Here is a 19,035-nt window from a genome sequence, read left to right as displayed (position 1 = left end):
TGGAATTATAAATATAGCAGATACTGATATATATATATATATATATATATATATATATATATATATATATATATATATATATATATATATATAAACATTTATAAAAAGAAATTCATTTGTCATCACCCATTCCTCTTCATGCATCACTGTGGGACTGTGTTGTGTACTGTGTTACCTATAAGAGATGTAATCAGCTTTATATTAAAGAATTTCTCTGTCCCTCTCCTGTAGGGAATCAGGTGTCACAGCATCAGCATAATATAAAAGCATCTCTACAAAACCAAAAAATGAGCGTTTATTTATTTATCCTTTACACGTTAATTCCCCAGATTAGGCTATCAGCAATTAGTGGGTGTAACTGACAAGATCAACAAAGGACTGAATCATACAGATCGCTGGCCAGTTTCTCACTACAGTCTCCAATCAGTCACATATTGTCAAGTGTGAAGATCTGCTGATTTTGCAAACATCTCTTAAACCGAGAGCAGTGTTGACATCAGCAGTCATAAACAAGAACCCCAGCTGTACTAAAATATATAATTAATAGTCAAAGGGTGGTTCGGTTGTCATGGGAACCTTAGGCACTTCATTTTTAATGTCTCATATACTCTTATATGTTGTAATATCGATAAGTGGAAGACCATTTTGTATCCTTTTTGTCAATTTTCTCTGAGAATCTAAAGTGAAAATTAATAAAGTCAATTGGGTTTACTGAGTGCGGATGAGCTTCAGTGCGCGCAGTTCAGCGCGCGCACACACACACACACACACACACACACACACACACACACACACACACACACACACACACACACACAAATCCTCCTGGCAATAAACCCTGTCAGCCATTGGTAGATAATTTATGCATTTAGCAAATGAAAATGCGCGCAAGTGCCGATTTTGTCCAATCAATGGACAAAAAGCGGACCTTTGTGGGACCATCATAATCCTGGCGTTTCACCGGAACGGACGTCTCTCTTTCTGCAAGGGGGAGCGTACTGAATTATATTGATATTGAGGAATAGACTGGACACGGTGATTTGAATTCCAGTGAAACGGTAGTGCCAGTTGTGTTTTATCCCTTTTATAATAACGGGTTATTCGGTGTGAAGAGGACTGGAGTGGGTTGAGTCAAACTCATTTTTAAAATCTTGCGCTCTCCTGGAAGCTTGACAAAATGTACATGCGTTTTTTGTCCAGAAACAAAGCAAATACTCTTAGGTTTTAAACTGATCCGTCACGGAACCACCGAGGTAATTTGCACAGTTTTTAAATATTAAGACGTTCAGATGTTTTGGTCAACTCGTTTTGATGATTACGTACAATATGAATGAAAACAACAAAGTGGATATTATTATGGCGAACCAAACGGGACACTGGGATGGAAAAAGAAAATAACACCTAAGCAAGGGTCAGGGTGTTGTACCTATTTGAGAGAGTGGCTTTTTAAACCAGAGTCGTTTTTCTTGTTCTTTTATGTCTCTGGTGACTCCGTTACTGCGTTATTTTCGACAAAGTGAAAACACATTCTTTACAAATCGCATTTTATAATGGTCCCCTAATTTGATACAATTTTCCTTTATTCTACAGAGCAATCCTGAAGTTATGAACACTAAACCTTCTTGTATGACAATATTTTTAATCATTACAACGACGAGCAACATGGTGAACAGCGTATCGTATAAATATAAACCAAGCTGCTTCCCAGAATACAGCCCGCGACATGCAGGTAAGGTGCGCCTTCGTTTTGTCCCCGCATAAATACTGCAAGGCGATGAGCATGCACAGAATTTCACCAACATGGCAAACGGTTTTCAATTAATTTAATTGAACAGCTAAAACTAAAATAACTAAAAACATCGAATATCTGGGAACTGAATATGTGAATACCGATTAAGGGAACACTGCAGTTAACGGAAGGCTTGTACGTGCATTCAAAGGGCTTGGTGGTGCACCGCGTGCATGCAGCGCCTCTTGAATGCTAATTTCCTTGGTGTTGCAACGTTTAGGCTGCGAACAGTGTGCATTCAGTCTCAAACATATCACATATTTACATTTAATACATAGTTCTAATCTATAGCTCACTAGATGAATAATTTAGGCAAATATTACACGTGTCAGAAAACATTAGGTAACTGAGACTGTTATACCACATATTATGCCACTCTCACTACTTTGTAAATTTATTCAAAACAAGAACTTGTTTTTAAGTATATTTAAGATTATGATATTACATGTTACATCTGGCAAAGATTCAGTCTAGGACTCAGCTGCTAGGAATCAACTGCAAAGACTCAGGCTTGGAATGAGGTGGTGTTTGGCATCCCCACACGCCCCCGTTTACATTTTGCACCATTTAAGGCCCACCATGTTTACTCCCTCACCCCCCTACCATGTTTACTCCCTCATCCTCCCAACCCCCACCATGTTTACACTCTCACCCTCCCAACCCCCACCATGTTTACTCCCCCACCCCCCAACCCTCTGTACTCTTTTCCTGTCCGGCTCTTCCATCTTTTCTTTGTTTTCATTGTTCATCTAGCCATGCCTTGGTGATGGGCTTCATGTTGGGCATGACAGCTTGTCATTGGCACCTGCCTTGAGAAGGTGACTGACCCTGCACTCACATCTGTTCACAGGTCATAGAGATGGTGAAAGACATATTGTTGTTGTTACTTAAGGTAGTTAGCTCAAAAAGGAGAAATATGCAAAGCAGTGGCCCATGAGAGCAGTCATGGCAAGACTGAGTAAAATAAACAAATGGGAATGGATAATTGGTTTTTCCTTCTCTTCCTTTGCTCTCTGCGGCAGAGCTATTCTGAGAGAGCAGCTTCTACCCACACGCTGACCAGGAATGACAGAGGAAAAGATACAAGATAGTTTGTGTTGTGTGGCAAAACCTACATGCCTTTAAGGCCCATAGGGTGTGCATATGTATGTGCGTGCCAGAGAGAGAGCGAGTTAAGAGTGTGGGTCTGCATCAGCAGAGCATCTGCAGATGCTGGAACGCACAGAGGATGCTGTGTTCTGCACGGATGAAGTAGGCATGTATCTTCTCAGGTTGGTGCTCCCATATCCCTTGACCTGGTGTCATTGGACAGCCCAGGTGTCTGAGTGGCTCTGAGTCAGATTGTCCACTAGAAATCAGTCTATAGAGTCAATCAGATCGTCAGGACGAGGTCTGCTGGGGGCTATTTTTTAAAGTGCGCCGTCAAGTGTGTTTGCCCATTTTCCTTTTACCCTGCCTTCCGCTGGGAGTGTCTTTAACTACAAAGACCCCCCTCCCTTCTTCACCTCCCTCCATCTAGACATGGCTGACTCTGGCCTGCCAAACCCCCTGCTTGCTACACATCTGTGCTTTTGTCAATCTTTCCACCTCTTTCCCTCCATTTAGCTGTTTTATGAATGCACAGTGGATTCATTAGATCACTGATAGGTATTTATTTTAAAGGTGAGTATTTGAGTCAAAACACTCTCCTGACCCAAGCTAGATGTTGCTCATCACAAGCTGAAGTGTCGCATCAGTTGTGCTTGTTGTGGAAAGACTTGGTCTCAAGCTTATGTAGTGGCAGAAACTGTTACTCATATTAAGATCATTTTAGCATATGAGTCAGTATGTGAGATAACAGAGGTCACACAGCCGTGTGCTTAAAATATGGCCTATGCATATTCACTATGATATTTGTGTGTTGTTGAATGGATGATTCACATTCATATACCAAGTTTAAATGAAAAATCAAGCCCCATAAGCAAATCAAAAAACATCATGGTTAGACCTGTAACAAGTGGCTTGAAAATTGTTCATTGACTCATTTGTACAGGTTTGTAAAGTACAATGCTTGCATGACTCTTCTTTAATATAGGTGTAGAATTTAATAAAAGTGTAGAATTCAAAGCCCATAACTCATAGCACAATGTCCAGTTACAACTGGAACAACTGGGATAGTATAAAGTGGTTGTATAAGGTGATTGATAGCATAAAGTGATTGTCCTGACAAATGTGGTGGACTCTTGTAGAATAGAAAGAGGGTAGCTCAGTGGTTAAGGTACTTGACTAGTGATCAGAAGGCTGTCAGTTCAAGCCCCACCACTGCCAATTTGCTACTGTTGGGCCCCTGAGCAAGACCTTTAACCCTCAGTTTGCATTCAAACTCAGTAAAAATTGTAATATACTTTATGTAAATGTATCAATCTACATAAGAGAAATGTTACTGTAGATAACATGCCAACACAGCACTTCTGAAAAGGAATATGCACATCACAACTTTGATTTAGTTCTAAGCTCAACTTTTTCCACCAACTGGCCAATTTAGTAGTCAGTATCAGCCTTATATGTTTTATGCGACAGTAGAAGTCTAAGAAATTATTTTATTGTCATCATAAGGCATTAAGTCAACATTTCCAGTCATATAGAAAAGAGTTGACTAAAAGGAATAGATCAGTGACAATCAAATTTAAAATATCCCCCAAATATTATCAATCAGCTAAGACATTTTTTTATAGTTATTATAGCATGCTGAATTAGAAATCACATAAGCAAGTTTAATTTAAAAACAGAGATTCAATTTAAAAGCAGTTTGAGATGTGTGTGATAATTTCAGCGCCAATATAACACCGATACTGTTTCATCCCTCCATCTTCCCACAGAAAACAATTGATTTTGCTAGTGCCTTAATCACTATGAGCACATTTGATCAATAGATTTAAACTGCTAACCTAAAGCAAATAACTACATTTCTTATTGACTCATTTAGCAAACCCACCATTCTGTTGTCATTTCTCCATCATCCCATAGAAACACATGCTTTTGCTAATCATTACAGTTTTGAACAAACCACCCACAGTATCAGATTTGGATAGGAGCTTAAAGCACATGATTGCTTTTCACTCAAATAACACTCATCTGTTTAACCCTGCTATCTTTTATCCCTCCATCATCTCACAGAAAACAATTAATTTTGCTAGTCCTTGAATTATCTGGCTATAATTACCTGAAGAAAGATTCATTTTTGACCCAGACAGCTTACATTATCTGCAATGTCTTCTTTCATCCCTCTTTCACTGTGAGTTTCACACACTACTTTATCCAAACCTCTCAAAATCTATGGGGAAGTGAACTGAATGAGTGTAACGGGGTAAAATAGTTAGGTTTAGGGTTAGGATCAGTGTCAGGGTTAGGGTTAGGTTAAGGTTAGGTTTAGGGTTTAGGGTTTAGGGTTTAGGGTTTAGGGTTAGGGTTAGGATCAGTGTCAGGGTTAGGGTTAGGTTAAGGTTAGGTTTAGGGTTTAGGGTTTAGGGTTAGGGTTAGGATCAGTGTCAGGGTTAGGGTTAGGGTTAGGTTAAGGTTAGGATCAGTGTCAGGGTTAGGGTCAGGGTCAGTGTTAGGTTAGGTTATGGTTAGGATAGAGTTATGGTCAAGGTCAGGGTCAGAGTTATGGTTAGTGAAATTCATAATGTTAACCTGAAGCAATAACAACTTGTATATTGGCAGTTACCTTAATATATATACATTTATAAATACCTTCGAACCTTCAGTTCCTACAGTGATTTTTAATGAAAAGATTTTAAGATAATTTTCACTAATATTGGCCTGTTCTATGAGGATAGATGCTGTATAGTAGCCACACTACAAGATAACGTTATATTTGTGGTTGAGTGCTCATTATGGGTAAGTGTTAGTTGTCTAGTTGTTCAGTCCAAGCCGTACTTGCAGTTCAAAGTACTTGAGGTACAGATTGGCCTTTGACCATTGACATCATGTATGGAGGGGCTGGTCTATTTTTGGTTTTGTAGGCGAGTATGAAGGTTTTAAATCTGATGCAGAAAGCAGCCTGTTGTTGAAACCTCAGTTACATAAAATAAAGAGATAGCTTGCAAAACAGTTGAAGTTCAAAAAATATTGAACAGAGACTGAAAATATTGCTTGCAACAGTTTTGAACAAAGTCATAATTATTGTGCAGTTAAAGTATTGTGTTGCACAGCATACTTGGTTATGGTGAAATTCAAGGCACATGACTGTAGTTAGTATACATTAGTTGAACAGCTAGTGGTGTAAGGGGTCCTCACTAATACTCCCTGCCCCAAACAGACTGTGTCCTGAATGTGAGAGGTCCTCAGTAATACTCCCTGCATGTTTCCTTATGCAGTACAAATAGCTGATGCAATATAAGGAGGAAAAGACATTTTGTTGTTTATTCTGAACTTATTTTTGCTAGTATCCTGAAGTAATCAGTGTGGCTGTTATATTGACTGATCTTAAGTCTAGGTAATTTGTTTAATTAGTTTTAGCTTTATTAATGCAATATTAAGGAGAAAAAGAATAAAAGTTTTAGTTTTTTAATTACAAAATGAGTAATGAATGATACAGTGTATTGTCTACATCATGTTATCTAACGCTTGTGAAAATGATGACGTGAAGTATCAAAACGTATTTAATATCCTGTCATGATGGGTAAACGCTACCATTATCAAATACAAATAATTTTTTGCTCTCTGCAGTGACATATGTTGTTTGATTTCAAGATAAGGTGACAATGAAGATTATTGTAACCAGAGACTTTAAGGATAACCAGATCTATCTATCTATATATCTGTCTGTCTGTCTGTCTGTCTGTCTGTCTGTATGTATGTTTCATTCATATATTCATATCTATTTCTGATGAGTTTGGATCTTCTGTTCATTATGTACATCTCTTTTTTCAGTGAGAATCCAAGATTAACAAAAGAACAACAGAAGCCAAGAAGAACCGAAAGAGCCATCAGTGTGGATGAGAATGACTGGTGCACCAGCCAACAAGACAAGTCTTTCTTTTTTAATGAGGATGATGGAGCGTATGGTTTGCTTCCTTTATTATGCATCAGGGGCTTTTTGCAGAGGATGTTGATTTGCACAGATTCAAGCATTTGTCTTCTTCTTCTTCTTTCTTTTTAAAGCGCAACCAAAACCAGTGCCAAACACTAACTGTGCCAGGCAGAAGCAAAAAAGAGAAACTTCAACTGTAATTCTGAAATCTTTTATCATTCTTTAACGCAAACTGAAAAATACCATTACTATTTAGCCTACATTACATTCCACATAAACATTGTCCTGCCAGAATAGTGCAAGTCATAGTGAGTGGTTGTGTCGAGAAGAGTATTAGTGCTACTGCCCAAGGACAAGTGGTCAAAAATCACTGCTGCTCTAAGGACTCCAGAGATTAGTGCATTACTGGTTCAAAGTGCTTTATTTAAGAGTGGATATCAGCTGGGCATTAGCCTGTGTGGTCGCACACTCACTCTTACTGGGAGGAGTTGGCCCTGTGGGGTCACCCACCCTAACCTTAACCTTAACCTTAACCCTAACCCTAACCTTAACCCTGTGTGGCCCTGGACTGATGGTGGCCAACACAAGCCTCATTAAACTCCCCAAAGTGACCTGCTGCTAATTTTGTCAGTTAGTCAACTGTCCTAGTCCTCATATCTACTTCATTATAGAACCTCTGAGCAATTCTGTGCTTCTGTTTTTACATGAGAAAATTTGATCCTCTCTACCTTTTCTTCAATTTCTGTGTACATTTAGGACAAAACCCTTAGGAGGTGGTTCACCCCTGAAGGGTTACAAAACTGGACAAAATTCCCTGAAGCCATAGTCCCCATACCCAATGCTAATGTTAAGATCTCTGTCATTGCAGAAGCCATATTCTCCAGAGCCATGCTAATGTTAAAGTTGCTGACATCACAGTTATTGGGTTTGCAACTATCAGAAATGTGAAGTCGCTTTGAAAGCACATGTGCACAGATATATTCAGGGATATTTCTGAGACCAGTAGAGGCACGGTGCATTTACCATATTCACCAGCATGTGATCTATGGCTTCAGTTTATTTACATAGGTTTTTAGTTACATTTTTACTAGTTGTCACTATTTGAAAACTGCACATTAAAAGTAAAAGTACTCTTTAGTATATAGAATAGGCTAATTCATTTTGGTAAGAGGCCCGTTTGTCTTTGCTTGTTGCCCTCTCTGTATTCCATATTGACAAATGAATCTTGTTTTGCTCATGTCTGTTCAGTGGGCACAATCAAGCAATCCAGTGAAATCTGGGCCCTCATTTGTTTTATTCTGTTGGGCAGAGTTAAACCCAGAGCAGAGACACTTACTCACGAGGGCCCAACACACCTAGACCCTTTAGGGTTAGGGTTAACACTCCTATCCCTAACTCACCTAAACCTTTTAGCAGACAACACCTGGCCACTTCTTCCAAACCTTATCTACCCTACTCCACTCCCTTCCTGAGACAACCACACACACACACACACACACACACACACACACACACACACACACACACACACACACACACACACACACACACACACACACACAGCTTCCCTCACTTCTTGTCAAGCCAAGAGTTAAAATATGCTGCTTGGTACCTTTCACGAGTACCCTCACTGAATAGACTCTTCTGAAGTTTGAGTCAAATTGTTGCATCGCCTTCAGAAAGATCAGCTCTTCCTTCATTTTGAAATTTAGAGTTTTCATTTGCTATCACTTCTTTGAGGTTATTTTCTTACTCTTGCAATAATTTCCTGAACACTGAAGAGACTGTATTTAGACTGTATTTTTGTATGCACACAGATTGCAAAATTAACCTGTTGTTATGATCAGTTGGACTGTGCAATAGCATTACCCAATTATCTAAAGGCTTGAAAAGTCATAATTTTTTATGGGTTATTTTCATTGACACTGCCAAATACATCAGTCCTCTCAGATTTGTTTACAAGACATCAATTCTCAGAGCTGCCACAAATGTTTACAGTTCACTAGGAAGAGCTAAAACAATGCAGTAACAGGATTTGCTGAAGTTGATTTGTCATCATTTCTTTTCATACAGGTCTTTAGTTTGTGTAGAAATTAAAGTGCCAAGTAGGAATAAGAACAATTGTAAATAAAAAGAATAATATGTAAAAGTTCAATTTAAGATATCAAGTTTATACTCAAGCAAATGTTTACACGTCCTCCTTAAGGTGGACTATCGTTATATCTGGAGCAGTTTGTTAGTGTAATAGTTTTCAGTTCATTTAGACACATTTAAACAAAACAAACCATGTTAGAAAAGAAAATTAATCTGTTATGTTGACGTGTTTTAGTGATGCTTTAAATATTTAAACATTTACATATTAACATATACTTTTCTTTAGGGCATGCAGTTGTTCTTAACAAAGCATTCAATACTTACATTTATTTATAAAGACAATTCCTTTAAATTTTATAGAATATTCAATTATTCAAATTATTTCATAATATTTTAGTTTTGAGTCAAAATGAAGTTGTGTCTGGAAAACATTCCTTTTAATGATTTGACCATGCCGAAACCTCAGTAAGTTTAAGCATAAGACTGAAAGATCAGTTGGAATAGAAAAAACTAAAACATTTCGGTTGTTGATATTGCCATAGTAATATGTTATCTCACAGACATCACTGACATTGTACATTCTTCAATGATTCACCCTAAAATTGCAAAGTTAGATGTGTACTTTGCATATTGAATACCTTGCATACCAGTGTATGCACATTTAAGGGAAATTGAACTTCTTGCCTGTATGTCATAAATTGTCACAGTGATGCATAACTTTTGATAGGTTTTTCTTCAATATACCAGTCTTTTATAAGTCTGTGAACTCTTTTGTACCCAAAGTGTACATTCATCTTATTTGATAAAAAAGGAGCCCCAAACATCAAAATGCCATCTGCTGCCATCTTGTTTTTTTTTGTTCTATTGGACTATATGGTTTTTGCAGTGGCTATTACCTCAGAACGGCGCTTAGCCAATGGTGGGCCACTGCTGCTTCTATTGAAAAGGCGTGGTGATGCAGTCCAACCCCCTACACTGGAGGGCGGGATAAAGGAAGCAGCAGCCATGGCAGTAGAGCCAGAAGTGGCTGAGATCCCTCCTATGCCCCTCCCCCAGATCATGCTCCCTCGCAACATGACAGCTGATGCCCTGAAACCCCCGCTGGGGGCTGCACAGGTGGCACCTCCGCCCCGTCGACTGGTGGATGTTGATGTGTGCCGGGGCTACTATGATGTCATGGGCCAGTTCGACATCACCTTTAACTGTACCAAGGGCACATACATTTACTGCTGTGGCACATGCCACTACCGCTTCTGCTGTGAGCATCAACGCAACCGGCTGGATCAGGACTCCTGTACCAATTACAAGTCGCCCATCTGGGCTAATACGCAGGTGCCTGCCACACAACCCCCGAGCCGTTCGGACCCGGACTTCGACCCACTACAGCAGCAGAGTAACAACACAGCCTATGTCATCGGGGGTGTCATCTCTTTTACGCTGGCTGTAGCCATTGGAGTCAGAGTGGCTTTCCACAAGATCTCCCGCAGACCCAGAAACAGAGATATAAACATGCCCAGGTGAGTGAACTTGCATAAAACAATTAAGTTCATATTTGAGTCAGTCTGAAAGAGGAGTCACTCAAACATTTACATGGTACAGTGTCACCCTCATTCTTGGGAATATGGACCTTAAACCCCTGGGATTGCCTTTGACAGTGACAGATGTTTATAAGATGGAATGCAAGTTGAATCAATTAAATAAATAAATAATCCTTAGTTTTTGTATTTTGTAGTATCTGTCACCAAAATCCTTCGATAATTTTGCTCTTACCTTTCCATGTCTTTTTTAAAAAAACTTTTCTCAGAGCACTGGTCGACATCCTACGTCATCAGTCTAGCCCAGTTCAACAGGGCGAGCGGAACAACAGCACTGTCCTGACCAGCACCACGGGTGAACGTACTCTGGCACAGCAATCCAAAAACCTCTACATGCCCATCCTCCAGAGCAAAGATAACCGCAGTGAGTCTTCTACACATGAACCGTAGGATTCAGACTAGCCCTACAGGAGTTCCAGCAAGTATATAGTTACAGGATTCAGAGATTTCAGGTTACAAGTTATAAGGCAGGGTACACACAATAAAGCTTGTATGTTTGAGCTGCTAGAAGTGGTCACCGGCTGTACTTTGTATTTTTCACAAGGTACAAGCATTTTGATGTGCTACAAGTAATAAGTATTTTGTACAGGAACTTTGAGATATATGACACCTGAATAAATTAAAGAAAGCGTGAGTGTGCGGTGAGCAAATTAAGGCATAAAATAGCACAATGAGGAACCCAACATTAAAGTGACAATCCTGGCATTCAAACCCTAATATTGCTTCATAAATATTTTTGATGTACCATCTCCTGTAGCCTATTGGATAATGGATTTTTATACTATGTACTGTGGTATATACATATAGACACTGCATACTTAGATATGCAAAAACCATACACTTGCAATGCATGATGTGTGACTAATAATTATATAATAATGGGACATTATATTTCATGAGTAAAGCAATGTTTGGATAGTGTGGAACCCTAACCCACACAGAACCTTTTTTTTATTAATTTAATTTTGCCTAGTCCAAGAACTTTTGCTCATGATGATGACACACCTGAGATAATGAGCTTTATAAAAACCGTCCATCTGAAATATCCCTTATGTTATCAAACCACTGTATTTGTTTAAGGTTGAGATTCATTCTTAAATCATTCTTTAACATTTTCTAGTAATAGCCGTCTTACCAGCTGTGAGAATTATCTTAAATAAGTATCTGTCTTGTTTCCACTGAAATACTTTCTGAATACAAACTGGTAGTTTTCTTGGAAGTGTATTGACCGACCCTCCGTCAGAACTGAATACATGTAAAATACCACAAGGCTGTTGTATGGAAAGCTGTTTACTTTTAATTTTAGGTGTGTGAAAAAAGACTTTCAGTTGGATTCCCTCCATTTTTGATAGTTTGTATGTTTAGAGCCCATGCACACTTCTGCTTGATGAGGGCCATGGAGGTACGAAACTGTTTTAAATGATAATGATGTTCTTCACTTTTGGACAGAAGTGCTTGAATCATTAGCACTCATGCAGGTGACAACTGAGTGTGAGATGGGGAGTGAGGAGACAGATGGGACCATCACATACTTTAAACCAAACACAGAACCAAAGCAATAAGTGTGCAGTCACACCGGACAGTCACTTACTTTGAACCAAATACAGAACCAAAGTAATAATGACATGGGACAGTCACTTACAGTATTATACTTTGGTGGTGGGAGTCAGTTTTCATTCTGCTCTCTTGCAGTTGGGAAACACAATTTAATCCAGTCTGGGTCCAGCCCCAAACACACAGCTACTATCGGTAAGACAAAGGGTGCAGGCGATCTGTGAACACCTGGCTTAAATCAGCAAGTAAATGGCTGTGTGTTTGTGTGTGTGTGTGTGTGTGTGTGTGTGTGTGTGTGTGTGTGTGTGTGTGTGTGTGTATTACTAAGAGCCTCTCTACATACAGGTGTAATGGATGTGCAGTAATGTGAGCAAGTTGCTTAAATCGCCTCTATTTGTGTATATTCATATTGCGTATCGCTTCTCATGCTTCAGTTTTTCTGTGTGCTGGCTCACTAACTCAAAATGAGTGCAGTTATCTACCCTGTCTCCCTCACCCTGCGCTCACACACATACTGCCATTACCCTGTCGTAATCTCTGTTTAGTTTTGCATCACATTTGCCAATCAGTGTGGGTACCAAGTGCCTGTTGTGCAGAGTTGGCTAACTTTGGACTGTGTGTGGGCATGCTTATGAACCTGTGATATATGTCTAGAACACAATAGCATGGTCGTTTGAGAGAAAAAAGTGTCATATGACAGACTGGCTTTTCATCCTCACATTTTTATTTAAGAATCAACCCTTGTATAAACAAGCCTTGGATAAATATTTAAGGATGAGCCCTTACATTAAAAAATGCTTAAAACATTTAAAACATTTTAGAATAAATCAGGTATACTTTGCTATGCTGTGACTTTGGATCATTGTTATAATATTATGTTTATGCAGTTGTTACATTCTGTGTTCATTTCTGTAAGTTGCTAAATGTATTGTGGTAGTGCCGTAAATATCAATATTTAAAGTTCTATAAATGTTTAAACACATTTTATTTTCTTTGACTACTAGTGTTATTTTGTAAAAGTTAGTTTTTCCATATGCCATCATTCTGGTAAAGTAAATCCCTGCTAATGGGTATGAAACTTGTCAATATATATTTTCGTATTATAACAGCCACAAATCAATGAGTGCATCTGCACAGTCAGAGGGAAATGCTAAACATGCTCTGTGTTGCAACCATGAACATTCAGGACTGGCTAGTATATCACTTTACTATCAAAGAAGGACCCTGTGATCTTTACAACCCAATGACATTGAGATTTAGTCTAGTCTCAACCCTAACCCTAGTCTCAACCCTGACCCTAATCTCAACCCTGACCCTAGTCTCAACCCTAACCCTAGTCTCAACCCTGACCCTAGTCTCAACACTAACCCTACTCTCAACTCTAACCCTAGTCTCAACTCTAACCCTAGTCTCAACCCTAACCCTTACGGATCCCCAGCAGTGGAGGGGTCCAAACCCCAGATTTAGGGTGCACCTCTGCATTGTAATACAATGAGGCTACTAAATACCTATTGCAGGATGTCTATCTAAACATTACCCTTGGGGGTCTGGTAAGGGACTGGTTGATATTTTAGATTCAGTTTCTGTTAAACCCTCATGCTCTTTGGCTGATAGAGTTATGGGTTCACCAGCACCTCTTGGTGGTTTATATACAATCTGTTCTATTTTCTTTTAGAGCGTGTACCAAGGATGAACAATGCCCAGCTGGTCTCGACTGGAACTCTGCTTTCCAGCAAAAACATAAATGCAAGCCCTCATCCAACTTTGTCTCACTCCTTCCACAACCTGGCCCAACTTCCACCATCATATGAGGCTGTTATGAAACCTGAGATTAACAGATACTGCTCCCTCAAGAGACTAGGTGAGTGTGTGTGTTTGGGGTGGAGGGGTGCATGTGATGAGGAACTGCCACTGAGGTCCTACTGCTGCTGCTTTTTGAGTATCTTATGATTGAGAGCATGAAAAGTACAGCATACATGCTGTCAGATGAGTGTAAGCTTTTGATATGCTAAGAACACTAAGTTCGATAAATATATTGCAAATAAAGTACGAGTTTGTAGGAGAAGTGAAATGCTCATAATTCTGGATTCCTAAAGTAAAAACAAGTAGAAATCCAGAATTACATGTAACCTTTCAGAAAGGTAGATAATCTTTTATCCAACTTTGCATCACAGCTATTTTAGTTTCAAATGGCTCTGTAATCACAAATAAAAATACTGAAACTGATTCAGTTAAAGACTTTGACTGGGCTCTTGCTTGTAATAATGTCTATTCTGCCTAGTGTCATGCATGTGGCTAAAGGACTGGTTTAAAACACAAACAATCAAATTTACATAATTCTCCACATACACATAATTGTAGTCTGTCTTCCCAGACTTTGATCTCTGATGTTTCTTTTATTAGTTTTGCACTGAGCGACGAAGCTACTGTAGATAGCAAGTAATGGAAACTCCAAACATTTTGTAAATACATTCTCATTATTTATTTCAAATTACATTTAAAATAGCATTGATAGCATGTACGTATAAATTTAAATTCAAAGCTATGCTATATTATCATCAACATAACTCAGGTATCTGGTACAATTTTGGCAGATGCTCTAATCTAAAATTAATTTCCATTAGTATGGCAGATATTATGCTCTGTTAGGAATCAAACCAATGACTTTGGTGATGTCAACTCATTGCTCTGCCTACCAGTTCAGCTACAAGAAAAAAGTTTTAAAAATAGGTTTTGTCCTAAGCCACATAAAAAATATATGTTACATTCCATAAAAACTGGATTTGGTGTGAGGCAAGTAAGTGAAGATTTTTATTTACTGGAAGTATTTTGGATTAAAAACTTGCTAGCCAAATGTGGTGCAGGTTCTTAACTAATAAAGGAAACACTGGATGACAGTCATGCTTTTGAATATTGATTATATTTGAGATAATGCAAAATTATAACTAGAAATCTTATTTAATGCTGAACCTTTACTTCAAGTTTTTTTTTTCTACAGATAGTTTTCAGAACTGAAAATGAATGCATTGTTGTGACATAATTAGTTAGAAAAAGACAAAACATTCTAGACATTATGTACATTGGTTGACCATTTCGATGGATTAATTCACTACATGTGTATCTCACTCTGCAATATTTTGCAATTCTGCTATTTTTCTTTCAATATTTTTTCCACCTAAACACAGAGAAAGAGTTGGACGATTACACAGGTTATTATACCTCGAAGAGACGACCCAACAACACCTCACCATCCTTCCATTCCTCCCAGCATCACCTGCACTGGGGAGGTGACTATACTGTAGGGTCAAGGGGCACGCTTCCTCTGAACTCATCCCGTCCCCGAATACATGCACCTATTTCTACCTCCACACCAAACCCTTACCCCTTACCCCAGTCACCATACAACCACACTTTCGAGACAACAAGCAAGCCACCACGACGAGTGATGTCTCAAGACCATCTTCTGGCCCTGGGAGAGGGAAACACTCTCTCTTACCTCTCCAAGAACCAGCAGCACCAGTACTACAAAGCCATTGCCACCAGCATGAATACCAATTCCCAGACACACCGGAAGTCCCATGAACGCCTCCTGGTGTCACCTGATCGCCTAGAGGAGAGAATGATTGGGGGAGGAATGGGTGACTATGGACTGGGGATAATGTCTACCATGTCTCATCTCAACCACCACAAGAAAGCGCAGTCTCAGCAGAATGTGTGTGTGACCCCCTCACTTGACCGCCACCACATGATAAAGATGAACTCGAACCCGAGCTCTGGCCGTGAACAGGAGCGTAGTGTCGTAGCTATGTCAGCTGGCCATGGGGCTAGTGCTCCAAGCTGGGGGGAGGGGCACAGCTCTGGGGGTGGTGCTGGAACGATGGGCCACAGTGCCCGCAGGATGGCTTTTGCCACAAAGCGACAGAACACTATCGAACAGCTGCACTTCCTCCCAGGAGGAGGAGGGGGAGGAGGAGGGGTGGGCAGCCAGGCACTGCGCACAGGGAGTAAGAATGAAGTCACTGTGTGAAGGACTACTGCAGGAGAAGAAAATGAGGAAAGGGTTATGAAAAAAAGTAAAGATGCATGTGCTCTTTTATAAGAGATACATGCCATAAGGAAGACAGAACAAAGCTTAGAGTTTGAAGGATAATGTGAAGAAAAGGAATGTGGAGAAGGCTTATAGTAAGACGTGATGTAGGGTGTGAGGCTCATAGCAAGGGGAACTTGGTGTATTGCTAAGACCTGAGAGACAGAGAGCTGTGAGACAATACAAGTGAGTTTGTGATTCTTCTATTTGCTCCCTGCTGCTTGTTGCTAAGCAACAAGGATAGGATAAACCTTTGTGATATGATGTTTCTTAGATGAAACAGGAAAACTTAGAAGGGTTCAATTTTTACCTATTTGAGTGTATGTATACTGTATATGAAGTCTTTGGAGGTAATATTGACCCATATTTTTCAGAGAATATTAAGACAAATGAAGGCAAAAAACAAAGTACAATAAATAATATAGGATGTAATGTATTCTCAAGTGAGAGCTAAATAATTCTGAATCCAACAACAAACTTTGCTTGCAGGAGAGGTGGAAAATTGTGTCAAAACCCATGGAAGGTTCCATGATTCTAAATTCATGGATTTCTAATTGTGGTACAAAACCTGTGGCATCCTATAAATTTAGTAACTGAACACATTTTTTTGTTGTTGGTGGTGTTTTTTTGATGGATTTTAAGTGGACAGTAATACTGATAAGACTGAAAAGGTTTATACTGAGGAAATTAAGGTAGTTCAGAAATATACTGATAATCCATCAAAAATGAAACCAGAAGCTATGAGGAGAAGATGCTGAAATTGAAAGAAATCAGATTTGTGACATGATTCTTTAGAGTTTTGGGCACTATTACCATAAATGTTGTAATTCAGCATGGGTATGGGAGGTTGTGAAGCTTGTATTTATTATAAGTCTGAACAGTTTTTCAGCACACTCCAATGATGTGACACAATTTGTAGTTGATTTTTGCATTGTGGATAAGACCATAGCTATTGGTGTTTGAAATGGGGCCTCTGAGAGCAATATGTTTTGGTATTTATTGAGTCATGTGCTAATCAGGCACATGTAGCAAATATTTAAAATATCCACAAGACTAATAGTGTAGAGGAAGGAAACATTTGTTGACTAGAAACATTCAGTGTACGGTATCTGGTAGTAATTACCCAGTGGGCCCTATGCCTCTTCATGCACGTCAAGAGTCAAGAGACTGCTACGAATGACTTTTCAATTGGTTTCTGACTTTTGGTCTGTTGTCATGGGAGTGTAAGAGTAGACATTGAGCATGTATTATTATCAACAAGGACAGCAAACTTTCATATATTTGTAACTGCAGCTGTTCACGGTACAAGACTGGGAGTGGGGAGGGAATGGACACTTTACTTCAAGGGCTATTCTAAACCTTTTTGTATGTCTGTGCTTATGTGTTTGGCCAACTTTTTAAAAATTATTATTATTAGTACTGCGTGTCAGTGTAAGTGACACAGCTATTAAAAAGAAATGATAACCTATTACTGAGAGTATGGAAAACAACCAGTTCTGCCATAAACGGCTATGTAGTTTGTAAAGCTAAACACTTTGTAACACATTAAGATGTGTCATTTTCCCATTAATGAGGAGGCTGGTTTTGTATATGATATTCTGAATAGCATTGTTTTTGTTACAACATTTCTGTATATTTCTCTGCTATACTCACCAACTGAACAGAGTTGTGGTCGGTACCAGAGACCAGACTGATCCATATTGTTGAAATCAGAGGAAAACTGAACGGCCAACAGAAAAGCTTACAGACCTGAGTAAAAACTTCTGTTTCTACCTAAGTTATGGTAGTATAAAAACATGAGAGAAAATAAATTAATTCCCAGTTTTAAGATGTGTACACATGGCAAATTACATGCACATTATGTCATATTTATGATTAATATTCTTATTCATTAATGTCATAATTATTGTTTATTCTGTTTATATTCTGTGACTTTATAAACGTTTCCACTTTTTTGTTACTATTCAAGCTTCTATTTGATCCCAACCATTGTAATTACTGAAAAAAAGCAGATGCAATCAAAAGTGAAAAGACAAAAAGCATGAAGACGTCAAAGCCAGTGGTGATGTCCTATAACTGACTTTTGATGTCAAGGTGTGTGTGTGTGTATGTGTCCTGTTTGTGTGTCTGTATTACTGTGCCTGTGTGTATTTCAGTGTCTGTTTTTGGAATGCTTAATATCACATTTGATCTGACTTTTATCTGATTTGTAAGAAGTCAGAAAATGTGCATTTCAGAAACCCAATGAAAATTAAAATCCAAAATATTACTTTATTTTCTCTTCATATGTGTGTCTTTTAAATACAAACTTCGAAATGTTGTACAAAGTAAATGTTTTAACAATTTCCTGATCTGCAGTTACTAAACCATTTAACTAAAAACATATTTACATTTTGATTTTGGAATACTGGTCACTAATTACATATAATGTAGGGCATGATCTAGAATAAAGTGGCAATATTTTTAAAATATATATTTTGAAAATAAACTCTGCATCTTTCCAACAGGAAACTGTGTGTGTTCCAGTGAGAATGCCTACTTGTTGAATTTAATTCAACATAAACACATCAGGTTGGGGTATCAGATACCTCTGAACACCTTCATTAACTGGATCAAATGTTTGACATAAGAAATGTATTAGGTGCTCTTTGCCATGGTATGTTAATCTACCATTTAAATCTATAACTGGTTGCTCCATTAAGACTTTGAAGCCTATGAATCATGACACATTTTGTTCCAAGCTCGAAGATATCTGATCTAGATAATCAAGAGTTACACAACATTAAATACCGTGATTGTGTAGAAGCTAGAAAGAAGTATCACTATCAGACTGGGAATTCCTTGGATAGAATTGGGAATGTCAGGAATTATGGCAGATTAGCTATTTGAATAAATCATACCC

At 38.7% G+C, this 19,035-nt stretch overlaps 1 protein-coding gene and 1 long non-coding RNA gene across 8 annotated transcripts in view; both read left to right on the top strand.

Annotated features, from left to right (window-relative positions):
- The first annotated feature begins 901 nt into the window (after nt 1–901).
- Nucleotides 902–8,276, top strand: LOC145653178 (uncharacterized). The gene is made up of 3 exons (XR_014119517.1): nt 902–1,253; nt 1,591–1,729; nt 6,704–8,276. It is a non-coding gene; the product is annotated as an uncharacterized LOC145653178 (long non-coding RNA).
- A 299-nt stretch (nt 8,277–8,575) lies between these two features.
- Nucleotides 8,576–19,035, top strand: part of shisa7b (shisa family member 7) — a 12,090-nt gene continuing 1,630 nt past the window's right edge. For 2 of the 7 annotated variants that reach the window (XR_014119508.1, XR_014119507.1), the window contains exons 1-6: nt 8,576–10,414; nt 10,702–10,856; nt 12,185–12,241; nt 13,722–13,907; nt 15,232–18,227; nt 18,641–18,789. Coding sequence is in view for 2 of the 7 variants with exons in the window: in XM_081706004.1 (XP_081562130.1) it covers nt 9,726–10,414; nt 10,702–10,856; nt 12,185–12,241; nt 13,722–13,907; nt 15,232–16,073 (1,929 nt within the window). In the remaining 5 variants the exon portion in view is untranslated. Of the gene's footprint in view, nt 10,415–10,701; nt 10,857–12,184; nt 12,242–13,721; nt 13,908–15,231; nt 18,408–18,640; nt 18,790–19,035 lie in introns of those variants that run through there. The other 5 variants (XR_014119515.1, XR_014119510.1, XR_014119511.1 and 2 more) reach the window with 5 other exon arrangements.

The sequence above is a fragment of the Electrophorus electricus genome, chromosome 2 (genome assembly GCF_041902795.1).
Source record: "Electrophorus electricus isolate QZ-2024a chromosome 2, ASM4190279v1, whole genome shotgun sequence".
Lineage (NCBI taxonomy): Eukaryota > Metazoa > Chordata > Actinopteri > Gymnotiformes > Gymnotidae > Electrophorus > Electrophorus electricus.
The sequence above is the reverse complement of the archived record's forward strand: the minus strand, read 5'-3'. Positions and strand labels throughout refer to the sequence as shown.